The 27,064-nt window shown below is 47.0% G+C and overlaps 3 protein-coding genes across 3 annotated transcripts; all 3 read right to left on the bottom strand.

Moving 5' to 3' along the window:
* Positions 1-1,031: 1,031 nt before the first annotated feature.
* On the bottom strand, positions 1,032-2,759 carry LOC100844697 (serine/threonine-protein kinase UCN). Its single transcript, XM_003574691.4, has one exon. The coding sequence runs from the start codon at positions 2,606-2,608 to the stop codon at positions 1,355-1,357; it is 1,254 nt and encodes a 417-aa protein (XP_003574739.1). The 5' UTR covers positions 2,609-2,759; the 3' UTR covers positions 1,032-1,354.
* Positions 2,760-11,406: 8,647 nt separating this feature from the next.
* Positions 11,407-12,577, bottom strand: LOC100844393 (zinc finger A20 and AN1 domain-containing stress-associated protein 11). Its single transcript, XM_003574690.4, has one exon. The coding sequence runs from the start codon at positions 12,367-12,369 to the stop codon at positions 11,854-11,856; it is 516 nt and encodes a 171-aa protein (XP_003574738.1). The 5' UTR covers positions 12,370-12,577; the 3' UTR covers positions 11,407-11,853.
* A 3,471-nt stretch (positions 12,578-16,048) lies between these two features.
* On the bottom strand, positions 16,049-25,404 carry LOC100844096. Its single transcript, XM_014901438.2, has 9 exons — positions 24,996-25,404; positions 22,540-22,643; positions 21,186-21,567; positions 19,588-20,529; positions 18,693-18,744; positions 18,455-18,522; positions 18,271-18,377; positions 17,484-17,571; positions 16,049-16,966 (listed from the first exon to the last, which is right to left on the bottom strand). The coding sequence occupies exons 1-9, from the start codon at positions 25,125-25,127 to the stop codon at positions 16,745-16,747; spliced, it is 2,097 nt and encodes a 698-aa protein (XP_014756924.1). The 5' UTR covers positions 25,128-25,404; the 3' UTR covers positions 16,049-16,744.
* Between the last annotated feature and the right edge of the window lie 1,660 nt (positions 25,405-27,064).

Here is a 27,064-nt window from a genome sequence, read left to right as displayed (position 1 = left end):
GGGTATCTCGACCTCGCTACTTGGGAAGCCTACGAGGCGGCCCCTTTCGACCTCTCGCTAAGTGATTCGGAGAGTCTCGATCGACACGAACGCTTTGGCTAACGACCCTCTCGAAGCCTCTCCTAACATAAAACTAAGTCGCACCTGCAGTGTCGACCGAACCTATTCAAAAAATATCGACGTGTCAATCTGTCCAAGTATACGGCGACCTTCGCTATAAGGCCGGCGTACACACCCTACTTTTATACTCGTACTTGTGCCACCGAAATTTGGTACCCCTTACTCTAATTGTTGTCGAGAACAACAACAGTCCACGTGTCTCCTAATCCTTAGTACATTCTTCACAAAATTCTCTCAACTGCAGTACCAAGTTACTACTTACTCCATGATTAAAATACAGATCGTAGTATACTAAGCAATTGATGGCCTCAAAAGGATTGGTAAGGCTTTAGTTAAGGAGCCCACACACCAAACCTACCTGCGTAATAGCGTGCCACGCGCGCTAGCTAGTGCAAGCTCACGTAGAGTACCCACCAATTAGTACGACGACGCTAGGTAGTTAGGTAACCTGTTCGAATATCATTCGATCAAACACACCACCAATCAAAAAATCGTTATATCAACGAATTCCTTTTTCTTTGTTTTTCGAGGCTTGATCGATTTGTATTTCAGGCATTGGATGATGGCCGTCGATCTAATAAACAAGAAACGACCGTATAATTCATATTCCCTCCTTTCCGTAATTCTTGTCTGAAAATTGTTAAAAAATGAATGTATCTATTTTTAAAAAGGGTCAGGTAACATGTAATATTTCGACAAAAATTATGAAATGGATGGAGTACTATTTTGACAAGAAAAAAAAACACAAGATGGTCTTGAAGGAGAGAAAGAATCAGTTCAATGGCATTGGCCACCCGTGCACGCTCAAAGAATCGCATGGGCATGTGCGTGAATTGAAAAATCTAGAACCATCACATGAGAGAGCACTTCACATGGATCTCAACAACTCACAGCGCGAGACAGCACGGATCGACCAATCCCTCCAAGCCGGATGGAATTCACAAATGCTTGTGTTCCAATCGGTAATGGCATACGATAGCAGTAAGTAATCAGAAATCCCGTGGCGAATAATTCATCTTGAGAGAGACAGAGAGGGCTTTGGACCGAACGTCAACGTGCACCTCTCAAAATTGTTTGCACATTTCTCCCAACACTACAACAGCATCGCCCCCAAACAACCATCCCCACTTTCTGTACAACGCGAACCCTGACCCGCTTCGTTGCCACACAAGCAATCTACCGAGGGGCATAACTCTAAGATTGCCACGTTAATTAGCTAACACAAGCCGGCCGGTCAGAACTCCGAGGAGAAATCCGACGAGTTCCTCCCCGACTCCGGCGGCGTGGGCTGGTGCAGCTTCGTGAAGTAATCCCTGACGTCGAACCCCTCTCCGCCTGCGGCGGCCTCGTCCTGATGATCCGCGGGCGGCGGGATGTACGGCGGGCGGGACACCTCGGCGAGCATCTCCCAGTCCACCCCGGAGAAGAACGGGTGGGCCCGGACCTCGTCGGCGCCGCCGCCGAACCCTAGCCTCCTCGCCGGGTCCCGCTCCAGGAGCCGCGACACGAGGTCGGCGAGCTCGGGCGTCCGCCGCCGCGCGTCGCCCGGGAACTCGAGATCCATGTGCAGCACGTTCCGGAAGGTCTCCTTGCGGTTCCTCCCCTTGAACGGCGACCGGCCGTAGGCCATCTCGTGGATCAGGATCCCCACGGCCCACCAGTCCACGGCCAGCCCGTGGCCTTCCCCCCGGATCATCTCCGGCGCCACGTACTCCTCCGTGCCCACGAACGAGTACGACCTTCCGGAGCACGCCGCGGGCTTCACTGCGGGCGACACGCGCGCCGATTTTGCCTTCTTCCCCAGCAGGTTGTCCATGGCGCCCCCGGCCCCGTTGCCGCTTCTCATGAGGAACCGGACCAGGGTCTGGAACTGCTGCTTCGGCGTCGTGGACGGGGCCGCGGATGGTAAAGGCGGCTGCTCGCGCTTCTCGGCGTGGCGGCGGCGGCGGGCGAACACGGGCGGGCGTGAAGAAGACGGCGGCGGGGGAGATGATGAAGGCGAGGTGGGGAGGAAGCGGGAGAGGTCGAAGTCGGTGAGGGTGACGTGGCCGTCGGCGCGGAGGAGGACGTTCTCGGGCTTGAGGTCGCGGTAGACGACGCCGGCGGCGTGGAGGTCGGCGAGCGCGGAGACGACCTCGGCGACGTAGAAGCGGATGGCGGCGGGGGAGAAGACGCGGTCGGGGAGGGCGTAGCGGAGCTCGTTGAGGTCGCCGCCGGGGCAGTAGGGCACGGCCCAGGCGAGCAGGTCGGGCGTCTCGGCGGAGCCCAGCAGCGACGGGAGGTGCGCCGCCGGGTTCTGAGCGAGCCGGGACAGCAGGGAGACCTCCCAGTGCGCGCGCCGGTCCGCGCCGGGCTTGCCCGACCGCTTGTCGAACACCTTGAGGGCGTACCGGGTGCCGGAGCCGGCGTCGGAGACGAGGAAGACCGTGCCCATGGCGCCTCGCCCGAGGACGCGCAGCGCGCGCACGCGGTCGAGGTCGACGTCCATGGGCTTGGCCCCGGCAATGGCGGCCGCGGGCGCGGGTTTGTACGTTGGTTCGGGCTCTCTCCTAAGAATAGGGAGCGCGCCGGGGGAGGAGTGAGGGCGTGCGTGCGTGCGCTAATGGAGAGGTGAGGAGAGTTTGGAGGGGAGATATAAGAGGAGGAGGTGGGCAGGGCAAAGCTTTTGGGAGGGAAAAGGGACATGCTGCTCTGCTTAAATCATTTTCTTTCCTTTCTTTCTGAAAACTTAGATTTTTTTCCTCCCCTTTGCTTGTTTAGTGCAGAGAGCAATTCTCAGAGATTTTTCCCCTTGGAACACAGACACTAAAAAACTAGGAATACAAAAAAACATGAGAATTAAAGTATCATGTACCAAATAAGATGGCACGTTTGTTTTCCTCCAAAATTCCTATGAAATAGCTCATTTCGTCGGAGTTTCAGGAGAATCTAAGGAACTGTTCCTTTTGATCCAAACTGCACCCTAGGCATTTTTCTTATATAAGAATAATATACTCAAGGATTCATATGTTGTTCCTATGTTTTTTTAATTTTTTGTAGCCTTTGAAGTCTCAAGTTTTTCCCATTCCTAATTTTATTGGGGAAAAATTGATTGTTTCTTTGTTCTAAAAAATTGTTTTGTTTCCAATGAAACTCCAGTGAAGATTTTTTTTCTTAATGTTCTAAGCTTCCAATTGACAATCTAAATAGTTTAGGGTTGGTTATCGAAATTTGACCAACGTACAACTGAGAAAGCAGAGGGAGTCACAGTAACAAAGTTTATAGCATAGTGGTATGTTCACTGCAATTGCACTCCACAGCTCAGACATAACGCATGAGTAGTTTCCTTGCAAGAATGTTAGTATTAGCACTTGTAATTGTGCTCACCAACCATAGTGAGTGATCTTTTCTTTTGGCGTGACTCTGTAAATAAAAAAAGATAAGCACACAAACCCCCTCTGCGCCGCTGGTGATTAAAATAGCCGAGCAGACACCGTTGCCGATCCACTAATCCTGCAGGTTGGATGATGGTTATGTATAAACAATTGCATCGCCGCTTGATTGATTATGCAGCAAAGGTAGAGCAGCAGCAGTGGGCGTGGAGCTCAAGGAGGGAAAGGCGGGGGTTTCCACGTGTGGATCGAAGTGTGATAAAGGGAATATGGAATCGAATAGATCCGCTAGAGACGAACTCGGCAATCATGTGATGCAATGTTAAGAGACAGAGGAATTTGGATTTGGAGGCGAGCATGGGATAATTATCGATGAATATCTGCATTTCGTGATGCGTCTCCTTGTGAAGACTGAAGAATACAAAGTGGATCGGTTCAGTTTTCTGGACCAAATTTCAGTGAAAGGGTCGATGGGCATACTTAAACCTGGTAATAATGCATCAACAATGAGAGTGGAAACGACCTTGTCGCCATCTAAGTAGTCAGATCGATTGCTTAATCAGTTCTGGTCAAGGAGTTGTTAGGGCCCGTTGTCGTTGATGTGATAAGTTACACGGAGTTCAAGTATTCTAGTGTTACTGACTTACAGATATGTGTTAATCTGCTGCGATCATGTGGATTTGTTGAGCATTTGTTTCATCTCAGTCTGTCTGCTTGCTTGGCAGCTAGATTCTGAGGTCCGGACGGGGTATCACAAACAAAGTGCAGCGACGGCGACAAGCGCGCAAAGAGCATCAGTTTGCCGTGTCACCGGCGATAATTCCAAGCGATTCCTTTCTCCCACGGCTCTGTCGTCTTCACGGCGACGAAGTTGATAGTATTACGGTTCTTTCGCAACGACATATAAATACGGCTGCCGGGCTGCGTATAAATTTACGAGTAGGTTCAAGTGCGTATTCATTGTTTATGTGTCATCATTCATCAAGAACTTCTGACTATAACCGAAGAGAATAATAAATTAGAGACAAGCCAGTACTCAGAAGCATAAGCTCCCAAACAGTGAGTCAGTGAGTGTTTTCTTGTCTTACAGTTAAGAACTTAAAGAACACCCTGAAATACTAACCCTGTTCGAAATCAAGACAACAGCTGCAGTTTCCCGGAAGGAACACACTGACACACAGAGAGCTCGATTACTTGATCGAACGGCAGATGGAGAGCCCGCAAAGAGGGGCTACAGTTAACTAAACACACTTGTACGTACGGCATACAGGACAGACAGACCAAGCAAGTGCCAGTTCACTGGTATTGCTAGCCTCGCCATATGCTGCTGCTACCTCACCACTCACCAGTGCACCCATGCACGCCATTGTTTAAGTTGGAGCACGCATGCATGGTCTGCTTGCTTCATCACTGGTCCCTGCTGCTCCTGCCTTTTCTCAGTTTTGAACTGAGCTGCTGCTTGATGATCTCCCCGATGAACCGCATGTGGTGAGAATCATAGGTAGGGATGGAGCTGGGATTATTCTTTGCTGACACCTAATCAATCACAGTGTATAATTAAGTAGATAGATTGATAGGGATTGCATTATAGTATTACCCGCTTGTGCAAGTTCAGTTGCTTCTGTCTGCTGCTTTGCACCCCCTGCTTTGGAGTAGTGTGGTTGCAAAGCGTGCAACAGCTAAGATTACATGGCTTGCAGCTTCTGGCCTTGGATGAGGCTACCATGTTTTCCTCCTACGATGCCAAAAAAAAACACTATAAGGCGCGCCTGTTAATAATCTTAGTGCCTGTTTGGTGCTTCCAGAAACTGACAGACTTGTAGTTTCGCTGGATTTCGGCTCAATTTTGGGTTCCTTGTCTTAAGTATTTATTACATTGTGTGATTTGGTTGATATCAGTAACATGATAATGCTCAGTGAAAGAACAAATGCTAGGAGTATGAACTCCAACGTATGGAAATGCCGATTTATATATGAACTAGAGTTGGTATAGTTTAGAATACATTCGATCATTTCAGCCAACTGTTAACTAGCCAACCACTACGTATTCATATATTACTATCTAACAAAATTCTGGACGAACCTTCCATTGCTGATCTGATCTCTGTGCATTACCCTTAGAGGTACACGTGCAATAGGTCATATAATTCTCTCATATGTGAACCGAAAAAATTGAGGGAAAAATCCACGAATGTCGTCTCTGAAGGTTACTTCTATTTGGGTATTTAGGGGAATTATTAAGGTGGTATTATAAGAAATGAGAGAAATCATGCTGGAGGTGACCTACCTAATAATTATCACACAGAGCCAAACCAGGAGTTGACCATTTTTTACATAAGTAATGCTCCAATGTCAAGATATATGCCGTTTATTAATACTCCTGTATATTTAAATTCTCCAAGATGTGGCTTCAGTATCTATTTCAATAAATATATTATTCTAAATAAAACTAAATAAACATTACAAAAGCTTGCTTCGTGATGAATCTAGAAATACTAATTTATTGGAGTGTTACAAATTTACCGTTGAAGATGTTGATCCTTTCTAAAATTGAATGGTCAAACCTGAAATTTCTTGTAATACCAACTTATGATACATGATGCAAAAGACAGGAGGAAGTAAAACACTCAGAATTTTTTTTACATAAAAATGCTGCAGTATTCACTATTCATGGATCAATAAAAAGCATGTCCGACTCAAAAGGGGCCAAAGTTATTCTCAAAACCAATCATGCCACAATTTCTGATGCTTCTTAAAACGCCTCAATTTCTGTGCTGCTACGGCGCAGAACAACCAATTGTGTTCTGTTGCTGATCTCCCACCTTGGATTCTGTTGCTGGAAACAGACATATCTCTAGCAGTTGGGCCATTACAAATAGGCAAGCCAAAGTAGTATTACGTGCTCAAACATGGCAGATATGTACCTGCTCAACTGCTTATATACTTTCATAAAAAACAAAAAATCAATCATGCGCATGCAGTTTGATGTTCAATGGCAAAATCTTCTTCATGCCATGGGATTCGGAATGCTTGATTGCACGGTTGTGGGTGACATGTTTCAAAGCGGACCGCCGTTTCGTCTCTGAATGACCGAATGTAGTGTTGGGCATGTCTGTCTCAGATGGTTCTGCAACTAATCTTCCTGCCTTGTTTGTTGTGGAGGTTTACTGGACAGAATCTTCAAGTGATTGTTCTATCTAGTACTCCAGCTAGCTCATGACTTGTTAGGAACTTAGAACAGCCTACCATGTTTGATGATTTGCTCCTAGTCCCAGCAGATCAAGTAAGAGGCTATCCACTACTCAAAAAGCTCCAACATGATTAGAATCCTCGCGCAAAGAGAATATCAGAATGACTCCAGTCACAGGAAAAGAATCAACTGATCATAAAAGGAAGCCTTACAAGTTAAAACAGCAAAAGAATCAAAGTTACTTCCACTTGTTATATCTTACTCTTGTGTTCAACTTTGTTGGAACAATACAATTTCTCTTTTACTCTGTCTCCATGTAACTGAAACAACTTAAAGGAAGAAGCCAAATTGCACATTAGGCTGATTACTCCCTGCGTTGGTTGAACATGACCTGCTCACGCAGCCCCACTATATGCAATTCCCGAGTGAAATGCAGAGGGTGTAAAGCAATACGGACCACAGACACTTGCAGCTAGCCATGCATGTTAGGCCACCAATGCAGAAGGCCTAAAGCAGGAGAGATTGTATTCTTGTTTTTTGTATGGATGGCTCTACCGGTCGGCCATTAGCATTGCAAGCCCATGCATTGTACTGATCGTTTAGAGGTAATGGAGACGCTTGGTGTTTAGGCATCAATTGAATAACGGTTCTTGGCCATGTAAAGGGGGACATACATATGCATGGTAAAGGTGTTGATTAGGCCACATTAGTTAAATTTTTGTTCTGATCTCTTCACTGTATACCATTTGCGACCTTTTGGTGTGTGAGGATTAATTAATTAAACTTTGGCCTTTTGGCGCAGAAACATGATGGCGGTGAGTGCTGATCAATCAGTGCCACCAAATCTGAACTTTTAAGCTCTATGGCCATTCGGAAAGAACCAGGAGTCACATGTGGTCGATACCTTTACACTGGACTGAACATGATGATATAGTAGTATCATCGTACGCTCCGGGAAAGCGCTAGGTGGAGCCTAGCTAGCTTGCTTGCGAACACCACCTTATAATGCAAACGGAATTGCTAATGCTGGATCATGGGTGGCCGTAATATTCGTAAATCCCATTTCCCTGCGCGAGAAGAATTGCGGGCATCTCCGCGGAGTGGAGCGAGTAATTAACTGAACCGCACCTCAGTTCATCAGGACAAAGGGGCTTGAACTGTCGTGATGGTGTCACGGCAGATGCCATAAGATGACTTAACTTGGGGCCGATGTACGAAGAAGGAACCAGTGGAAGAAGGACGTGAAGGGAAACACGCACAAAGCACACGAGCACACATGGATCTACTCAGGTTCGGAGCCCTCTTGCAGAGGCAAGACTCCTACTCCTGCTTTGTTGTATTAGCCGAGATAGACAAGCTCAACAATGTCGCTCCTTGAGCTGTATCCTTGAGGAAGAAGAAGAAGAAGGGGAAACTCTAGTTGTCTAGGTGCACCGTCCCTTACTACAGAGGGGTAAGGTTCTATTTATATGCTGCCCATGTCACACTGGCATGTGGGCCGAGTCTAACTCCATCTTCTTTGGGCCCTGCCGGGCACGCGACTTGGTTCCCTCCCGATAGCACCGCAGGTGACAAGACAACTTTACTTTTTCCTGTCACCCTGCAGAAAGTACCGCTATCCTTTGCCGGCTTCCGTCAGAGATTCTCTTTTGGTGCTTCCTCTCTGCAGTCGCCTGACGCCGGTACGCAGGCGCTGACTGCTTTTCTGAGATGATGACGGCTCTGATTTACTTTGCATCGCGTGGTCAGGATAAAAGACCGTCGAGAGATTTCAGCAATCGCCGAGATCAAGGTACTCGTCCTTATCATATAAACTCATAAGACAATATAGTCATGCCGGCATATGGCCGGAATGCGGGCTTAGTGTTAGTTTCAATTTTATGATGCCGACATATATAACTAAAATTATGTCGTCATGACCTGGGTCCCGGGGTCATCACCCCGGCTCGAACGGAAGCATGTGTGCCGCGACCGCCGTGCCGTGCCGTGCCCGGCTGACAAGCTAGTGACCGCGAACGCAAACGGCCGGGGCGCGCGTGCACTGCGTTGCAGAAAGGGCCTGCGGCCAGTCCGAGGAGTGAGGACCGCGCGCGCGCCGATAGGGCACGCACCACGCTACGCGCGCAGGACCGCGCCCGGGCCGGCGCCACGTTCCGAGGGCATGCATGCGCACGCTCTGCGGGCCTAGCGATTGACGCCGTGGCACCACCGCCGCAGGGGCATCTGCATGCCGCGCACGCCCTCGGTCTAAGGAAAGCGCGGCCGGCCGTCCACGATGGATGGGTGGTATTCTCGGCTTCTCGCATCTCGATTTGCCCGCGACCCCGCGTGTGGGCGTGCGCACGCCTGCAGGGCCACACGGGCACGTACGGAGTGCTTCCAAGCTAGCTAGCGCCTAAGCCTGAGAGCTTGAGACGCGACGACGGGCGAGGGCCCGCGCGGCTAGCGATGTACACGCCGATCAGACGACATAGTATTTTTTTTTCATCCTTTTTTTTTAATAACAAAACCGGCACCTTGAGCGCTGTGGATCCTCTGCAGTACGGCGCAGTGCCTTTGAGTCACTGACACGTGGGCCTTCCATCTGTGGGTCCCGCTTGACAGTGAGCCAAAGGCACGCTGACGCTACAGTAAGTCAAAGGAGTTGAGACCGTGGCTTGCCTTCGACTTGCAGTTGCAGATGTCGGCCATTCCGGTGGCCTCGGAGGTGCTGAAGAGTGAAGAGTGAAGAATACGAGAAGACAGGGTTGAGACCAGAGGGAGAGAGAAGCGAGCACGAGACGTGCGCTCGATCCGGCGCGGCACGGTGATGATGCCCACCAGGCCACCATCCGTTTTCCACGAAATCCCCGTCCAGCGCTGTGGTAGGCCGTAGGCGGCCTGTCTCTTTTGTTGGGTTCGCGGGCAACAACTACATGTGGGGCGATCTGGGCTTCTTTACGTTTGACTCGTGTGCCCGGGTTGGCCAACTACATGTGGGACGATCTGGGCTTCCGGACGCTGCTGGGCTCTCTCTCGACCATGATGGCCTCCTGGGCCGTGTAACTTCCGGCCGGTAGCCCAACCAACGACGGAACAGCTAGAACGGGCTAGGACTACCACTGTTTTTAAAAGAGTGGCCATGCTGTTCTAGAGTTTATGATCCAAATGTTTGAACAAAGTTATAGGCTATTTTAAAAAAAAAACACTGTTTCCACGTAAATAGAAAGAAAACAAATCGGTCTTTTAAAAAACTTTCTACGGCGAAGCATGTCAGAGCAGCATCACATAATCTCTGCGCTGCGCAAACCTTTCTTCCATCTCTCTTTTTTTTTTGAAACATTTCTTCCATCTCTCTCTGTTCCTGCAGTGCACGTCGTCCGCATCAGCTCCACTCATAAATTCATGTCTCTGCGCTGCGTACCCTTCTTTCTCTTTCCGTGGTTGGTTCCACTTCCGCAGCCTACGTGGCCAGCTACGTGGTTTCCTTCTACAGACTACAGACACACAACGCGGCGTGGTTTCCACCGAGTCCAAAGTTGCTCCGCACCGAACCGAACCCGCGAGCCACTAGTAGACGTCAAGAGTCGACCCGACCCAAAACGTAAACGTACACGAGAATATGCACCCAGAACCTAGCCAATAACCCCAAACAGGACACAGAAAAAGGTACACGAGCCCCGACTGGCCGGCTCAAAGCCTGAGGAAAGGAATACGAGGCCGGCGGTCCGTCCGTGTGTGTCAAGCATTGTGCGGCGGCAGCAGAATTCACAGAATCTGCCCCGCCCTTCCACGGCCGCCGAAAGGCGTACTCCCCCCGCTTGCCGCCTCACGAATCCACCAATCATTGTACCGCCGGCATCCCATCAAACATCCCCTGATCATCAGAAAGATAATCCCGCTTTCGGAGATTCGATCTCACTTCCCTGTGTACAATCTTCTCGTAGTAGTATAATCTCTAGTTCCACCGTGTGGCCGTAACAGCAAGCAAAGTCCCTTCCCGCACGCCACGGATCATAATTTGTCCGAGTTTTGTCTGTCGCCGCCGACGCCGTAGCCCGTAAACTTAACGACCGGGTAAGCAATAACAAAAGCAGAGGGAGCATTTCAATTCATCAGCTGACGACGAGAAAGCCGAAGAAGAAGCCCGCGGCTGCGGCCCCCGTTCCGTTCCAGCCTGGGCAACGTCGCCGCCCGTCCACGATGGCAGCTGCCACGAGATTTTTAACGCATAGAAATATCGTCCGGCTGCCGACACCCGATGCCGTGTGTGCATGCAAGTGGGGCCCCTCCCCGGTGCGACTGCCACCGCCGCCCTCCGCGAAAGATCCCTCCGGGCGGAAAGGTCCACGCGGGATCCTCTGCGGACGGACGGAACGAGATGCAGCTGGCCGACCTAGACATGATCAGCTGGGCTGCTCGATTGATCTTCTGATTTCTGCCACAGAAAATCTTGGACGAATTGGTTGTGGAACCAGTACGACTTGTCTGAAAAACACGCCGAATCCTGTTTAGAATGCCTTGCAAATTGCGTTTGCGATTTGTACGTAGTGTATGGTGCAGGTGCACCCACCCAAATAATTGAGCTTCGCCGGCGGAACTAATCCACGCGATTCCAACACCCATCATAATAGAGCCGCCCCGCCCCGGACGTCAATGATCGAGCTGTCAATGACAAATCGCAGCCAATGGAGAGAAAACACATAATAAAAGGAGAAAGCTACTACTAAAGCATCGTAATAATAGTAGTGGAGAAGGATTGACGAATGGGATAATTTTATACAAAAGGGAAATTCAATTAAATAGAGATCGTGGAACAAACAGTACACACCAACCCCGTCTCTTTCTCTCCTCTCAACCACCGCCTACAGCACCAACATTATCATCGCACTATTCTTCTCCTTCTTTTCCTCCGTCGTGGCCGGCCACCAATCATCTTCTAGTATCACCTTTAATTTTCTTGCCTCCTCTCCCTTCGTTTTTCTCACCTTCTTTTCTTCAAACAAACTCTCAAGAACAATATGGACGGCAACAAGTTTGCTCGCCTTTAATTTTTCATTCAAAAGGAAAGAAAGGGAAGAAGAAGAAAAGAGGGGATTTTTTTACTTCAGAAGATTTGTGGTTTCTTCTCTCTGGGACTCTCTGGGTGGAGCAATAGTATATGGGATGATCCGACGATGATGGTTTGGCGTTTCAGAAGCGGACGATCTTGGCGGCGCGCACGACGGGGTTCTCCCTGGCGATGGCGTCCCTGGCGGCGGACTTGTAGTCGTAGCTGCAGTCGTGGCGGTCCGAGTAGCGGTGCGCGCAGCAGAACATCTCGCCGCAGCGGCACCGGAACCCCGTCAGCCCCACGCGCTTCCGGCAGCTGCGGCACCGGTTCACGGAAGACCGCGACGCCGACGCCGCCGGCCCCGGCCCGTCAACAACAACAGCCGCCGGCGCCGAGGAAGACGGGGCCGGCCTCGGCTTGTCGAAGAGCGGGAACGGCGCCGGCGCCGAAGGCGAAGAGGACGAGGAAGAAGGCGACGGCGGAGACGCGGCAGTGGATGAAGAGGAGGAGGAGGAGGCGAGGAAGCAGTTCTGGCAGAGGTTGTTGGTGGCCGGGTTGCCCGGGAAGCCGCAGCTGTTGGCGCAGAGCGTGATCTCCGCCGGCGCGTGCAGCTGCACCTCCGTCGGCTCCTCCACCTTCTTGTCCCTCTGCGCCATGGAATCAAATCGAGACGCTCTCTCTACAGATCACCCGGGCCGCGCGACGACGACGAAGAGCCTGGGGAGCTTGTGGAAGCCGGCCGGCCGGGACGGGATCGAGGCAGGGAATATGATATCTGGACGGGAAGGAGTCGAGGGGGGAGAGAGGTTTGGGGATTGGGGATTGGGGAATGGGTTGTGTGGGATGGAGGGCGGGGGACGAAGGGGGAGGGCTCTTTATGGTCCTGGGAAGGAGGCGGGCGGTGTACGCGTTCTTCTTTTCTCCTTCTCGGGAGACGACAGCGACGTCGGCCGCTGGAGCCAGCCCGCCGCGGGGTTATTTCCAGTGCTGGCCGCGTTGGCACGGCGTGTCGCGTGCGTGGATGGAATGGAATGCCGGTGTTGCCCCTTCCTTTTGGTCTTTGCCCGGTTGGCTCTCTTCGTATGACGAGTTTGGGAGGGAAAGACACCACACACGGGTGGATGGATGGATCGGGAAACAGAGTAACCTGGCTAATGGACTTGTCTTGGTTGACAGCCTGGGGATGGAGGCGGTCTCTTTCTTAGGATGGAAGGGAGGAGATGGACAGCGTGTGTTGTGTGGTGTTGTGTGATGAGCGAGTGGATGATGCGGTGCGTTTCCGTGGTTTGGGACGCGGCCACGCCTCTAGTTTGCACACGCACTGACGTAATAGTACTCCTACTAGGACGGTTCTGGCCTCTGGGTAACGCCCCGGTCAACGATAATCTTTGCTCCAGTTTGAGTAAACTTGTTATAACTTGCGGTAGATTTTGTTCAAGTTTGAGTAAACTTGGTACTCCTGCGACAGCCGCATGCCACGGGCAGAAGTGTCGTAACCCATGCGAAGGGGCAGAAGTGTCCGACTGCGACAGCCGCATGCCACGCACCCACGTGATTGGGCCGTGACATGTTAGCAGCAGTACCAAGTAAACCTCTACGTAGCCGCCCAAATCTGACCGACCCGACCCGCGCACTCAGGCACCCCTTCGCCCGCTTCGTCGGTCCCAACAAAGAAACAAGACGGGCAGAAAAAATGCCACCCTGTTTTTATCAAATGTATCCAGACATTTTTAAACAAATATATACATTCATGTTTAGACAATTTTAAGGATGACATCGTAAACATTTTTAAACATATATATATATACATTCATATTTAGACAATTTTGAGGACGGGGTTGTGGGCATCCGTCCGTCCATGGATGGATCCTCTTCTTTTTCCCGGTCACACCGTGTCGCTGTCCCCGCCGCTGAGCTGTCCGGATTAGCACGAGCTGGGCCTGACGAGCTTGCGCAGCTGCTGCTGCCTTTCTTTCTTCTTCTTTTTCTCTCTCCCCTGCCGTGCCCTGCGGGCGGGCCCTTTCGCTGTCCCATGCGTCCACGTGTCGAGCGCCTAGGCCCTCCTTCCTACTGGACGCAAATAAGCACGTGGACCAAAGAGGAGCACAGAATATGAGAATAAACGCCAGCTTAGTTTGTTTAGCTGGTCCGTGTTAAAAAGTGGGATTTTACCGCGTGTTTTTTTTTCTGTCTCGACCGCCAATGATCGCCGACCTCCTGCCGTCACGGCCGATGGTTGTGGTATTATAAGTTTATATTATGAAACATAAGAAAAATATGCGTGATTGGGGGAGAAAGAGGACGGCAGGGCCGTAGGCGCAGAGGCCGGCCACCTAACGGCTGGGGCAGGCAGGCAGGAAGCTACAGCGGATCCATCCGTCGGTCGATTGGGATCAATCATGGCTGCACGATCGGCTGCGCCTGTACGCTCTACCGTCCGTCCATTGACGGCCGACCTCACAGCACGGCTCCGTCGTTCGGTTTGCTTGAAATCGTCTTAGGTAGGAATTTCTTCTCGATTACTCCTAGATTTATTAGTACTAGCCCAGTAGAGTACCAGGGTAGTTTGATTTGTGACTACGTTACAAAGGCCAGTTTGACAATTTCACGGGCTACGTACTGGTTCCTTACCTTCTCCGGTCCCTGGTTGTAAAGTGGCAGGACTGGCTGCCCTGGCAGCTGCTTAATTAGCTACTTTGACCCGGCCACAACAAGTTGCACCCGATACGTACGTAGGTTCACATCGCACGAAGAAATCCAAGCCTTTCTTTTCTAGCGGAAGTAACACGTCCGTCCACTGCCCCCTGCAGGAGAGAGATACTAGCACTTGCCGACTAATGCTCCGTTTATTCCATCCACCGATCGGGTCGCATCTAGATTGGCTAATTTATATATTAGGCACGAAAGCTTATTAGTGGGTTGCCCCCACAAAGCACAGCATGCAAGAAAACGAGTTGTTTATCGATCCATTCATCGCAAGGACGAGAGTCGACGAGGGGCCAAATATATATGTCGACGTGACAGCCCAAGTGGCCGCTGGCTGCTTTGTACGAGCTACTCCGTAAGTAGTATATAAGCGTGATATTATCGTTTTTCTTCTTCCAGGCATCTCTATCAGCAGAGAATCCCGTAAGCCGGACCTAACGCTGTTTCGCACAAGAGTGTGGCCCCCCGCCCAGGCGAGCGAAATCGGACGAGATATTGTTGTTTTGAACATGGATCCACGGAGCAGTGACACATGCGTTGATGCATATCACCATGTCATGTTGTTGGCGAGGACGGAGGAGAGGATGGATGAACAGAGATAAAATAATTCCAGGGATGTAGAAAGGCTGCAACAAGGCCATGTTCCCGTTCTTATCGACGGCTGGAACCTTAATTAATTGCTGGAATCTAGGATTTGGTGGTAATCTTGTGGTGTGGAACAAGAATTTATTACTGGAGTTGGCGTCTATAGTGTGTTCGCGAGACGTCTAGTGGTAATTTTGTGGTGTGGAACAAGAATTTATTACTACTACCACATGCTCAAATTGACCGTTTACCATTGACCGTTTTGGAGTACAATTCTGTGTCCTTTACGTGGGGACGAGCTACGTAGAGATACGTATACACGCATTGCTGCCGTGTTAATAGACCACGGGATTACATATCGGTAATGGCGCCATTGGAGTATCCTAATCTAAGATGTCCACAAAGGAAAGCCAGCAGGTCCCCGGCCTAACGCCAACAGCACCACATCATCTGTGGATCCGCATGACAGAACGGTGACGCTGGGCTGCGCAGAGAAACCACTAGCAGACTGATGCCGCTGCCGCTAACGCACCGAAAGGCTAAAACACTAGCTTCGCGTGCTCTGCAAGGATGCTCCTTCTGCTTGCATTTTAGTACTACTATATCGCAAGATGCATGCTGTGCCCATACTTGCAAACAGGGTGATTTTGTGGCGCTTGCAAGTGCAGATATAAGAGTGCAGCACATAGAAACCTGCCCATACGGTGCAACCTACGCAAGGACAAGAGTACAAGACCAATTCCACACAAAGGATTGCATGCTGAGGTAACCGCGCTAGTGACAGATTAGATCTGTCATGAAACTTCCTGTGCATTTATATCAGTTTGCACTGAAGCACACTCAAACGAACACTCTTTAACGAATGGTAATGCCAAAAATCAGCATGCTGATCATCATAGACAGGTTAGTAGATTATACACTATACATACACCATACAGCATAGAGATAAATTAACAAAATCAGACTTGGCAGCAACAAAAACAAGGCGGGTACTGCACCTTGCAAGATTGACAAGGAATATGACTATAAACCCTTGAAACATGGTTTTCTAGTAAACATGCTCAATAATCAATACATTTATGGATAGGGAAGGATGTTCGAGATAATGTAATGTTCAGCACATCAACGAATGTCTAACTAAAAAGTACCAATACATTAAGAAATAAATACAGTTGGTCCAACTGGAAATAACAGAGACTTGCTTTTCTTTTCTCTATTTTTTTGTTTGGGAGAGGGTTCAGAGAGTAGAGTACAAATAAATAGGTTGCTATACAATTAGGGCTTACAAAAAGAGAGTCTACGCGCTAGAATATCATGTCCGGAAACTGGTCCTCATTTTGGTCTGGTGGCAACTAATCCTCATTGAAGCAGCCACCAGCACAACGGAAACGCTGTGCTCATTTGAAATCCGAGTAAGCCCCTTACAGACTGCAGATGAAAAATGCTAACTTGTTGCGGCAGCCCAATAAAGTATCAGCATGCCAGTTTATCGAACTCCACCCTAATTTCTTTCCCCTTTTTGTTTTTTCCTTTTTTTTATGTTTTCTGGTTCCTTTTTGCTATGCAGCATTTTTGGAGCAACCATCTTAGCTTATTGGCCCTATTGTCCTGATTCAAATATGCTACACAATTGGAAAGACACCAATTGGTTCTCACCAATTACCATGTCCATGATCAACTATAATATGATCTCATATGTGGCTGGTGGAAGCACCTGTTCAGCTGAAGACAGTGCCACACTCATGTCGGGTTTTGCACCTGATTTGAATCAGTGCCCGAAGGCTCACGTTTCCACTGAAAACTTCTGGCACCGGCCTTCATCGGAGTACGCCCTCTAAAAGAACTACCAGGGAGAACACCCCTTGGGTATGCCATCCTACTATGCCTAGCATACATTGATGACCGACCACTACCAGGCCATCCATAAAAGTGAGAAGCTTCATGAGAGCTTCGCCTGACAACCTACAATGCAAGAAAAAACAGAATGAGTGTCACCTATGCAGTGGACTCAATTCTCAGAGGTTTCGGCAACCCAAATAGCCAGCCCACAAAGTAATAGAAACTAAACATGCGATGAGATCCATGGAAAACCAACGCAGAAATATATATTATATGAAAGCCAAACTGAATCAATTACAAGGATTTGTGCTCTATGTTACTTCTACTCGAGTACCAAGACAGTGATGCTGTTCTATATTAACCAAAGTACTCCCTCCGTTCCACAAAACACCTCATATAGATTTGTGCACTTGGACCAAAGTAGCTCTCGTTTCTAGTGCCTGACCACTCATATTGGATTAGTATTAAATGGATGTGAACTATTATTGGCTGGGTGCGGGAGCCAAGAGAAAAACAAGCTATATTGTGGAACAAACCCAAAAAATCTATATGAGTTGTTTTGTGGAACGGAGGGAGTAATAGCAAAGGAGAACAGTATATGACAGGCTAAAAATAGTTCAAAAGATGGTAGCAATCATACCTTGAGAAGGCGGGTCATGAATGATGTACCATTCAATGACAGAGCTCGTTCAGCCGACTCTGTGTGTAAAAATTCCACATAAGCGGACCTGTATCAGATTAAAGAAAATCATTGAGTTCTTTCCATGAAATTGGCAAGGAATCGCTGACTAGAGAATTGAAGTAGCATTATTTTATCTCCCTCAACTTGCACTGATGTTCCACTTAGGACCATGACTTGAAACTGAACACTAAGATTCTTGAACTACTTCCACTAAGATCCACTAAAAGCCATTTAATGGGCCTTATGCATACTTGTCAAACATTGACATAAGCTATGACCTAAATAGTGGATTCCAAACTGCATGGATATAACTAGAACTCAACATGAGTTTAAAACCTGCATTAATAGTTTTGCCAACGAGGACACGAGGCGCATATATTGCTACCACCTGCTCAATGCTATCAAGCAGGCCGCGTAGTTCACATACCAAATGAACTTACAGTGTCCTTTTGTTTACTTTCTTTTACAGGATGCTCCTTTTATTTACGATTTGCTTCCATTTTTACTAATTCAGTGTGAATAAATCAAATTGAGATGCACATACACATGTGACAAGACATTTTCCATGTGGATCTTGAATTAAAGGGCATGGCATAACAGCAGCTAATGGAACTAGACATGCCAACATGACCTAGAAACTTGCTTTTCTACAGCCAACGTTAATTTTATGTCATAAGTAAATAATTAACAGAACCATTAAAAACTATATTATCTCAGAAATCATTGGCAAAAGAGACAAACTAACCCCGTTGGCTGCCCTGTTGCTGCATTAGTAACAATGACTACTTTCAGCACTGCACCAAACTTGTTGAAATGGCGAGACAGTGAGTCCTTGGTAGCAGCAAAGTGAACCTTCAAACAAAATAGACAGATAAATAGAAGAATCTAAGCACATTAAATAAAAAAAGCGATAAGACAACAGTGTTTACATTGCTGACATAGAGGGTCCTTGAATCTGCATCCTCAGTGGGATGTGCAGTACTATACGAACTTGCAGCTGCAAGGATAGCCAAATGTTAAATCAAATAATAAATGTGAAGCATTATCTACTGATGAGTGATACAAAGTTTCAACAAGTGCCTTACAGATCTCCAATTTGCAAAAACAAATAAATTATGTATCCATGTATCAAAAAATCACATCAAACTCAATGATTTTGTCACATACCAGATGTTGCAGGTCGCTGTGAATCCCTTTGGACTTCTCCATGGCCTAATTCCTGAATAATGTTTTACACTCAGAGCACATCCACAGGATTACTAAATATATTTATAAACATTGGCACAAAGTGAAAATATACACTTCAAGGCAAATGACCAAAAGAACTGAGAACAGAAACAATTAATACCATGAGCAACAAGTAGAACGTAAAATCTATTTTCAAAAATATTCAAGAGAAAGCTAATGAAGAAACTATGTCTAAAATTCAGGAGACAAAAGCAAAGATATAAAACAACAGCTTTGGCTTTAAATCCCAATTTTCATTTGACGATAAATGAGCACAGGCCTTTGCTACTGATCACACCGAGAAAGAATTAGGCTAAAGTAATTCTACAACAGCTAAACAAGTCCAATTCAATCCAGTAGGCACTAGTACTGGCAAGACTTCGAAATATAATGGTATTTTTTTTCACATGATGATTCACCAGTCGTACTGCTGTATTCAGCCCAAATGACAAGTGAGTACAAGCCGTCACTAGCATGTAACATCCAGCAGAAAAACTATGTCCTTGGATATTTGGGCAAACATTAATATGTTTCTGATTAAATGAATAACAAAATGGTACTGAAGTCATATTCGAGATCCAGAAAGAGAGAAGTGGCTGTTTTCACATGGCCATTCATTTACATCTCAAAATACAATACATTCTATTATTATTGATTAACATTTGTTCAAGCTTCAAAGTTCAAATACAGAAAATGTAGATTAGTTACATGATCTGAGGAACTGCTTATTTGCAGTGGATCTTCCGTAACTTCAATAAAATATTTAGAACAGGTATCTAAAAATGGAGAAACTTAGCATCGATTAATTGCTTACTAAAGGTATGAGGTCACTTACTTTGACATTAATGGCCGGAGAGGTAACATTAGCATTCACAGGTGTGGTGTCTGGCTTCTCCACAAGATGAACATCTTTCAGGGTTCCATTATTGGGAGGCTCCACAGGATTGAGATTAACCGGAGCAGCAGCAGTTTTGCTTGCTCTTATTGGTGATGAAGAAAGGGGTTGCTCCTCACTAGTCAAACTTGAAGGCCTCATTGTGTTGGTCTCCAGTTCAGCACTGGATTTTGTCGATATATAATTCTTCTCCACAACTGAAGAGAGGGTGCCTCGATGTGAAACAGAACTTTGGTACCTGCTAATTTCATCATCTATGTCCACATCATAATCAGACGTAGAATCAACATTCATTTCAGCATCCCCATCAGCTATGTCCAGATCTCCAGATATCTCATCATCATCATAATGATCAGAATCATGACCATCTACAGTTGTAGCTGGTTCAATATCCTCATGCCCTTTCTTCTCTTCACGAGAATGGGATGGTTGATTCAGAACATTCCCTTGACCCAATCGACTGAATACACTTCCGGTAGATCTAGCCTTGGAAGAATCTGCCGCAGCCTCCTTGGCAGCTCTAAGAGCTAAAGCGGCTCCGGGTACTTGCAGAATCCTGGTTCTGTCTGACCTTTTCTCATTCAGGCTGTCTGTAGATCTTTCTGATCTCCTGTCATTCAGGCTGTCGGTAGTTCTTTCTGATCTCCTGTCATGCAGGCTGTCTGTAGATCTTTCTGATCTCCTGTCAGGCAAGCTGTCTGCAGATCTTTCTAACTGTCTACCATGCATGTTGTCTGTGGATGTAGAAACCACAGAACGTAAGCGCTTAGAAGATGTCTCGGTAGAGCCGCTGGTTGGCTGTACAGCCTTTACAGCATCTCGAACAGCAAATTGCAAGAGACGGCGGGAAGCACCAAGCAGGGGACGAGAAGGCAATTCTCTCTGGTAAAAATAAATAAAATGTTCTCAGATGGCATATTAATTTCAAGTGGAGAAAAGCACTAAGAATGAATGCATCCAGTCTTATACAAGAAATTAGGTAGCTGCCTTACATTGCTATGCCGATTGGGGAAACACAAGCAATTTACTTGTCCAGGTAACATATAAGCAATATTTAAGGTTAATATACTGATTTTCTTCTGTCTATTTGGTGACTTTCTCGGTTCACTCAATCAGTTGTCAAACTGGAAAATAAAACTGTAGAAAAATAACTAAAGTTCATGAAATCATATTCATGGAAAGCAACCATTTCGTTTGTTGGTTACCCAGAAAATTATTTTTGCAATACAACAGTTGGAAAATGAAATGAACTTCAGTCATATTGTTTTGAACCACAATCTTAGAATTTAAATTCTGTTATATTATACTTGCCGATGCTGCCTAAAAGATTGGTAAGCCAGTGTTAACAAGCTTCTATTTATGAGAGGGAAGCAAAAATATTTGGAAATTCACAATGTAAACCAAATGCAGAGAAAGGACACACAGTAAAAAGGAAGCAAAGCATGGCAAAGTATAGAACAAATAGACAGGGCTAAATGTTGGAGGTAATCCTTTTGGTTAACAAAAACAGTTCCATTACAAAGATTTGCTATCCGCACCTTTGTTTGTTGTGGTTCGTCCTCCCTGTCACGCTTTCTGCCATTCCGTTGATTAGACGATGGAGGCTGACGTATTTCAGTAGACTTTTGCGGCTTTTTCTCTTCTCCATGCAAAATATCCGTTAGTACACTTCGAAGTGGAAAGTTTCTATTGCCTTCACGACCAATAACCTTCCATTCCCTCTTATTCTGACTTCTGGTGGCCGTATTTGATTCACTTGTATGTTCAACATGAGTTTGATCATTGCTTCTCAAGTGCGTCTCTGATGATATATTTCCTCCATATAGTTCTTTTGGGGTTCCATCATCCTTATTCCCCACCTCACGTTTTTCTTGTGTTTTCACATATAGGTGCAAATTTAAAGATAGATGGTCCCACAACCTACATGGACATTCAGTACTGTGTTAATTATGCACTCCATAAGATGATATGAATACCAGCTACACCTACTTTCAAAAGGCAAATTATTCACTGCCATAGTTGCTATAGTACACACCAGAATAATTCAGGTAGAAAGAGGAACTGGTTGAAATAATCAACCTTTTCATGACTGCAGATAAGTGTCATACTGCAGTATAATAGGTAGCCAACTTCTAAAAAACGATGCAAAAACTAAATAAGTACCCCCTCCATCCATAATATAAAGCGAATTAGTTTTCCTTAAGACAAGGCCTTGATAAGAAATTTTTACTATGTGTCTATAAGATATGAAATCATAATTATTAGCAAGTAGTTCTGAAAACGAATCTAGTGATATATTAACGAAGTAATTATTGGTCAAATCTTGTATTAATGAAACCTAATATGCCTTATGTTATGGAACATATGAAGTAGCTTGTAATTGCAATGTATATCCAACATATGAGTAAATGGGGCATATTGTGCAAACCACGAGATTGAGTACTTAGCCAACATTAGATTTTTTTAATTTAGCATAACTCCGTTTAAACTACAAGTTCGAATTCAATTGGCTGTATGAGAAACAAAAAGAAATCACCCACAGAACTATATAATTAAAACTTCATTAAAATGATAGAGAATGAGAAGAACAAAAATTATTCCCATAGAACTTCTCATTTACTCTAAAATGTATTGAAGTTGAGATTTTAAAGGGTGAAACAATACTCTATAGACTATCTCATCTTTTGGCAAATTTCGCAATGATCCAATGCTAAAAGCAATGTAGTCTGCATCATTCTGTCTAAATGTCACATAGATATATCTCCACAAGTAAATACTTAATTCTAATTGATTATACCAGAAAAAATACTGAAAAACATGTTGAGATTGGTCACTGGGCATGGACATAGTTGACACAGAGAGAAATGTGAATCACATGTGATGTGCACTAACCACGAAACAAAAGATGCACTTTCATCAACTCCCAGAAAAATATGGAGCTCCTTACGGGCCTCATCCTTGCGTCTACCATTTCTGAGCAGCACAATAACATATTCCTGCACTTAAGATAACAATAGAGGTTCACTTATTGCTCTCTCTACAAAAATCTCAATGTAATAAAGCAACAGGAGAAAGAAAGCATGATGTTTTAGCTTCACAATGTGAAAACAAATTATTACATAGTAAAAAAAAAGTGGTATTAGCGTGATGTACATATCACTACAGGACGCTTCTGTGGATAGGAATACCATACTTCGCTCATTATGATTACTACTCCCTCCGATCCATAATAAGTGTCTTTTTGTTACCTATGCCATCACCGAACAATGTCGCAACAGATAGTCCCTTCGGCAATGAGACGCCACGATAGCGACTTAGGCCGGTAGTGGTTACCTGACTGTGTTGGAAAAAGTGTGCTGCAGTGATAAAGCCAGGGTATGTAGGTCGATCACAGCAATGAAAAAACAACAGGCCAGAGTGCTGCTTGGGTGCATGGTTTTCAAGTCGACAAGTCAAGTCGAGTCGAGTCGCCACTCAACAGACTTGGAGATTGGTCGGAGACTAGTCTCAACTAATCGACCCTAGTCGAGCCTAGTAACCAGGGGGGTTTAGCAGAGGACATGAGAGGAAAGGGAGAAGTTGCGGCAGAGGGGAAGCTCGAGGGCACAGTTGCTGTGGTGCTGTTGCTCGATGGAGAGGATGAAGGCCTTGGCGCCTAGCAGGTGCATGTCTGGCCCATAAGGGCCATTAAGAAACCGTCCATATTTCCTGAAACCATCCTGACCATCCATGAAGATTGAAGCCATCCAGCAGCAGCAGTTTCCTCTCTCCTTCCTCGTGCCTTCTTTTCCCCACATGCGGCCACAACAATGGCGGAGCAGATCGATTCTCCCACCCCATGCGGTGCCTTCTCTCCCTCCCCAAAATTCCTCTCTGCAAGTCAAGTCGTGAGGCTCGCGGCGTCCCCAGTCGCGCGTCTAGTCGAAGAAATTTTGGTTCTAGCCAGCACCGAGCCGCCATCCCTGCGCCGGCTAGGGGACTAGTCGGCGACTCAAAAACCATGCTTGGGTGGTACCCATCTGAGAGCTGTGGGCTTGAGGAAGTTTCATCATGCGATATTGAAGTGGACTTGCTAGGGTAATATGAATTAAAAGATGGAAAGGCAAGAACTTGAGCTACTTAACAAGCAACCAAGGAAGCTTACATACTTGCATGGTTCTAGAATAAGAAAGCCACTGATCCATATTGCAACATGGTAAAATGTGCTTGGAAGGAGCACTGCATTCTCAGATCCGTGAACCACTGCAGCCATCCATGTATATGCACAGTGCACACAATGTGTACCATAATTTGAACTAGAAACGAAGATTCAATAGCACAATTTACCAGTGAATAGATTTACCTAACAAGAAAATAACTGATGAACTGATGCACAGACATGCTCAAGGTTCAAGCTGCAACACACCAGCATAATGCTACAAGTTCAACACAGAGCTCTAAATGCAATCGGTAGTCACTGCATGATCGCACTTGGGTGGTGCATATTAGCACGAACTTTAGCACTGGAAAGTAGGGACAAGGATTGTTGTAGCTCATGCATTTCACACGAGTGAACCCCCTAAACAAATTCTAGCAGGACACAAATTTGCACGGAGGACACGGGTGATTCTCTCTCTATGTCCGCCCTTGAGCACACAATGTGCACCGTAATTTGCACTAAATACAAAGATAAAATAGCACAATTTACCATTGACTAGATTCACCTAATGAGAAAAGAACTGATGAGCTGATAAACAAAAATGCAAACTGCAAAGCACCAGCATCATGCCACACGCTCAATACAAAGATCGGTATTCGGTAGTCACTACATGATCGCACTTGGGTGGCCCATATTAGCACTAAGTTTAGTACTTGAAAGTAGGGACTATGATCCAGTGTTCCTGAACTAGCAGTACTGAATAAATAAACCAGGCCTGGATCACGCAGAAAGAGATGCATAAACAAATAAATACAGAGATTTAAATTTCCTAGTCTAGGACTGCCTTCTGAAAAAATACCTCAGATGAGAGGACTGAGGCGGCTGGAAATAATTTTCTTAGTTCAGAAAATTCTTGCATGATTGCACTTCATTAAGTGCCCATGGCCTATTACACTAACTGAGCTGTCCTATTATACTAACTTGATAAGTCCAACGCAGACCAAAACCCAGAAAGCGAGAAAACAAGCAAGCTGCAAACGCATGAGATCTAGCAGCGTCATGAGAGTTCTTCAACTGAGAGATGAAGTGATAGAAATCGAACCAAGCGAGAACACGTGATACCACTATTCGCAGAACTACGGACATAAGCACACACCAACAAGGCAACTGGGTAGTAGGAGGGAAGGGGGGGCGGGTGGCATCCTCTTACCACCAGGGATTCTTCGGCGTCCTTGAACTCCCGCAGCTTCTCCCGCATGCGCAACCGTAGCTGGTCGACGCCGGCGTCGGTGAAGTCGGCCTTGAAGGTGCGTTCGTCGACGGCGACATCGTCAACCTCCATCCTTGCCGAGGCCTCCAGAACCCGCCCCCTTGCAACCCTAGATCCAGCCCAAGGGGGTCCCGAGGCCACGACGGGTGGGGGCGAACTGAAGAGGCGGAGGAAAACCTTACCCACGCCGCACTAGTCGACGGGGTTCGGAAGCTTTCCGGCGGGGGCGGGCTTCGACTCTCTGGGAAGAGGCGCCGGCAGCGCGTGGAGGCGGAGATGGGGTCAGGCGACGGGACAGAGAACGAGCGAGGGGCGAGGGCGATGCGAGATTTTATTGGGTTTTATTGATTTTGAGCGGGCTTCCGTTACTTATACCTGCGAGGAGCACGTACAGCGTTTTCTAAGTAACAAAGAGTGAGGTAAGGTAAAGATACAAAAATTTGCTCAACAAAATGTTCAAATTCGGCAATAGAACGTCAATTACTATGCATTCAGATGATTTGGAACATGCTGAGAAAATCGATTGAAATTATAGAAGCACGACAACATATGGTTCAAGCACGAAACCATTCAAATAATTCAAATATCTAACAAAACAGCCATATACAATGCAAAGAACTGAAAATGTTACAGTTTCAGTTTTACCGTCTTATTTTTTTAGGATGTGATTACATGGCCCATCTACTTGTACAGAGCGTCTAGATGATTATGACAAAAAAAACGGACACCGCACCGCCCCACTCAGACGGTGCGAGGCAACTGGCACACGCCAGATTCTAGTAGCTTCTTTTTCTAGCGGTCATAAATATGGTTGCGTGTGCCAGTTCTCTAACTTTACCCATTTTAATATTTCGTAAAACCATGGGCAGCTCGTAAAACCAGGGGCGATGTCGTGGTGGTGTCACACCAGATGCCATAGGATGGTTTAACTTGAGGCCGATGGACGATGGAGGAACCGGAGGAGGGAGGACGTGAAGGAAAACACGCACAGATTTACCTAGGTTCAGAGCCCTCTTATCGAGATAAGACTCCTACTCCTGCTTTGTTGTATTACCCGAGATAGACAAACTCTACAATGGCGCTCCTTGAGCTATATTCTTGAGGAGGAGGAGGAAGAAGAAGGGGAAACCCTAGATGCTTAAGTGCTCCGTCCCTTTCTACAGAGGGGTGAGGTTCTATTTATAGGCCGCCCATGTCACACTGACATGTGGGCCGAGTCCTAACGTCAACTTCCTTGGGCCCCGCCGGGTACGTGGCTTGGTTCCCTCCTGGTGGCACCATAGGAGACAAGACAACTTTACTTTTCCCTGGCACCCTGCAGAAAGTACGACTATCCTCTGCCGGCTGCCGTCAGAGATTCTCTTTCGATGCTTCTCTTGTGCAGTCGCCTGGAACCGGTACGTAAGCGGCGACTGCCTTTTCCACGATAATGATGACGCTGCTTTACCCTCTGCCGCGTGGTCAGGATAAGACCGTTGAGAGATCTTGGTGTGGGCCGAGATTAAGGTGCTCGTCCTTATCCTGCAAGCTCATAAGACAATATGGTCATGCCGGCATACATCCAGGATGCCGGCTTAGTGTTAGTTTAACTTTACCATGCCGGCTTTGCCTCCGTTATCGCGGCTAAAGTTGTGTCGTCATGACCCTACCCGGGATCATCCCCTCGACACTAGTCCCCGAAGCTGTTGCGGTCCAGCAGGAAGAATGTCAGGCCTCAACAGTTTTCCATAGACAAACCACCAAAGCCCGCTAGGGCTTAGCCGAGAAGGATGCCGAGAAAGCCCCGAGTTCTCCTAGCCGAGATCAGCTCATTCCGACATTTTGGGTCGGCATGCTTATCCAACCCGTAGCCGAGATTCTTTTCTTCTCCATGGCCGACCGTTGAAAACTTACTTCTGCCGATAGAGACACCACCTACGACTTGGACTCTGCACTCCTCTAAACTAACGGGAGGATAAGATCCGATTTACTGCCGGTGCGCCTTTTGAGGCGAGCACAGTGTTCCATCG

Source organism: Brachypodium distachyon, chromosome 3, assembly GCF_000005505.3.
Source record: "Brachypodium distachyon strain Bd21 chromosome 3, Brachypodium_distachyon_v3.0, whole genome shotgun sequence".
In the NCBI taxonomy this organism is placed as follows: Eukaryota; Viridiplantae; Streptophyta; class Magnoliopsida; order Poales; family Poaceae; genus Brachypodium; species Brachypodium distachyon.
The sequence above is the reverse complement of the archived record's forward strand: the minus strand, read 5'-3'. Positions and strand labels throughout refer to the sequence as shown.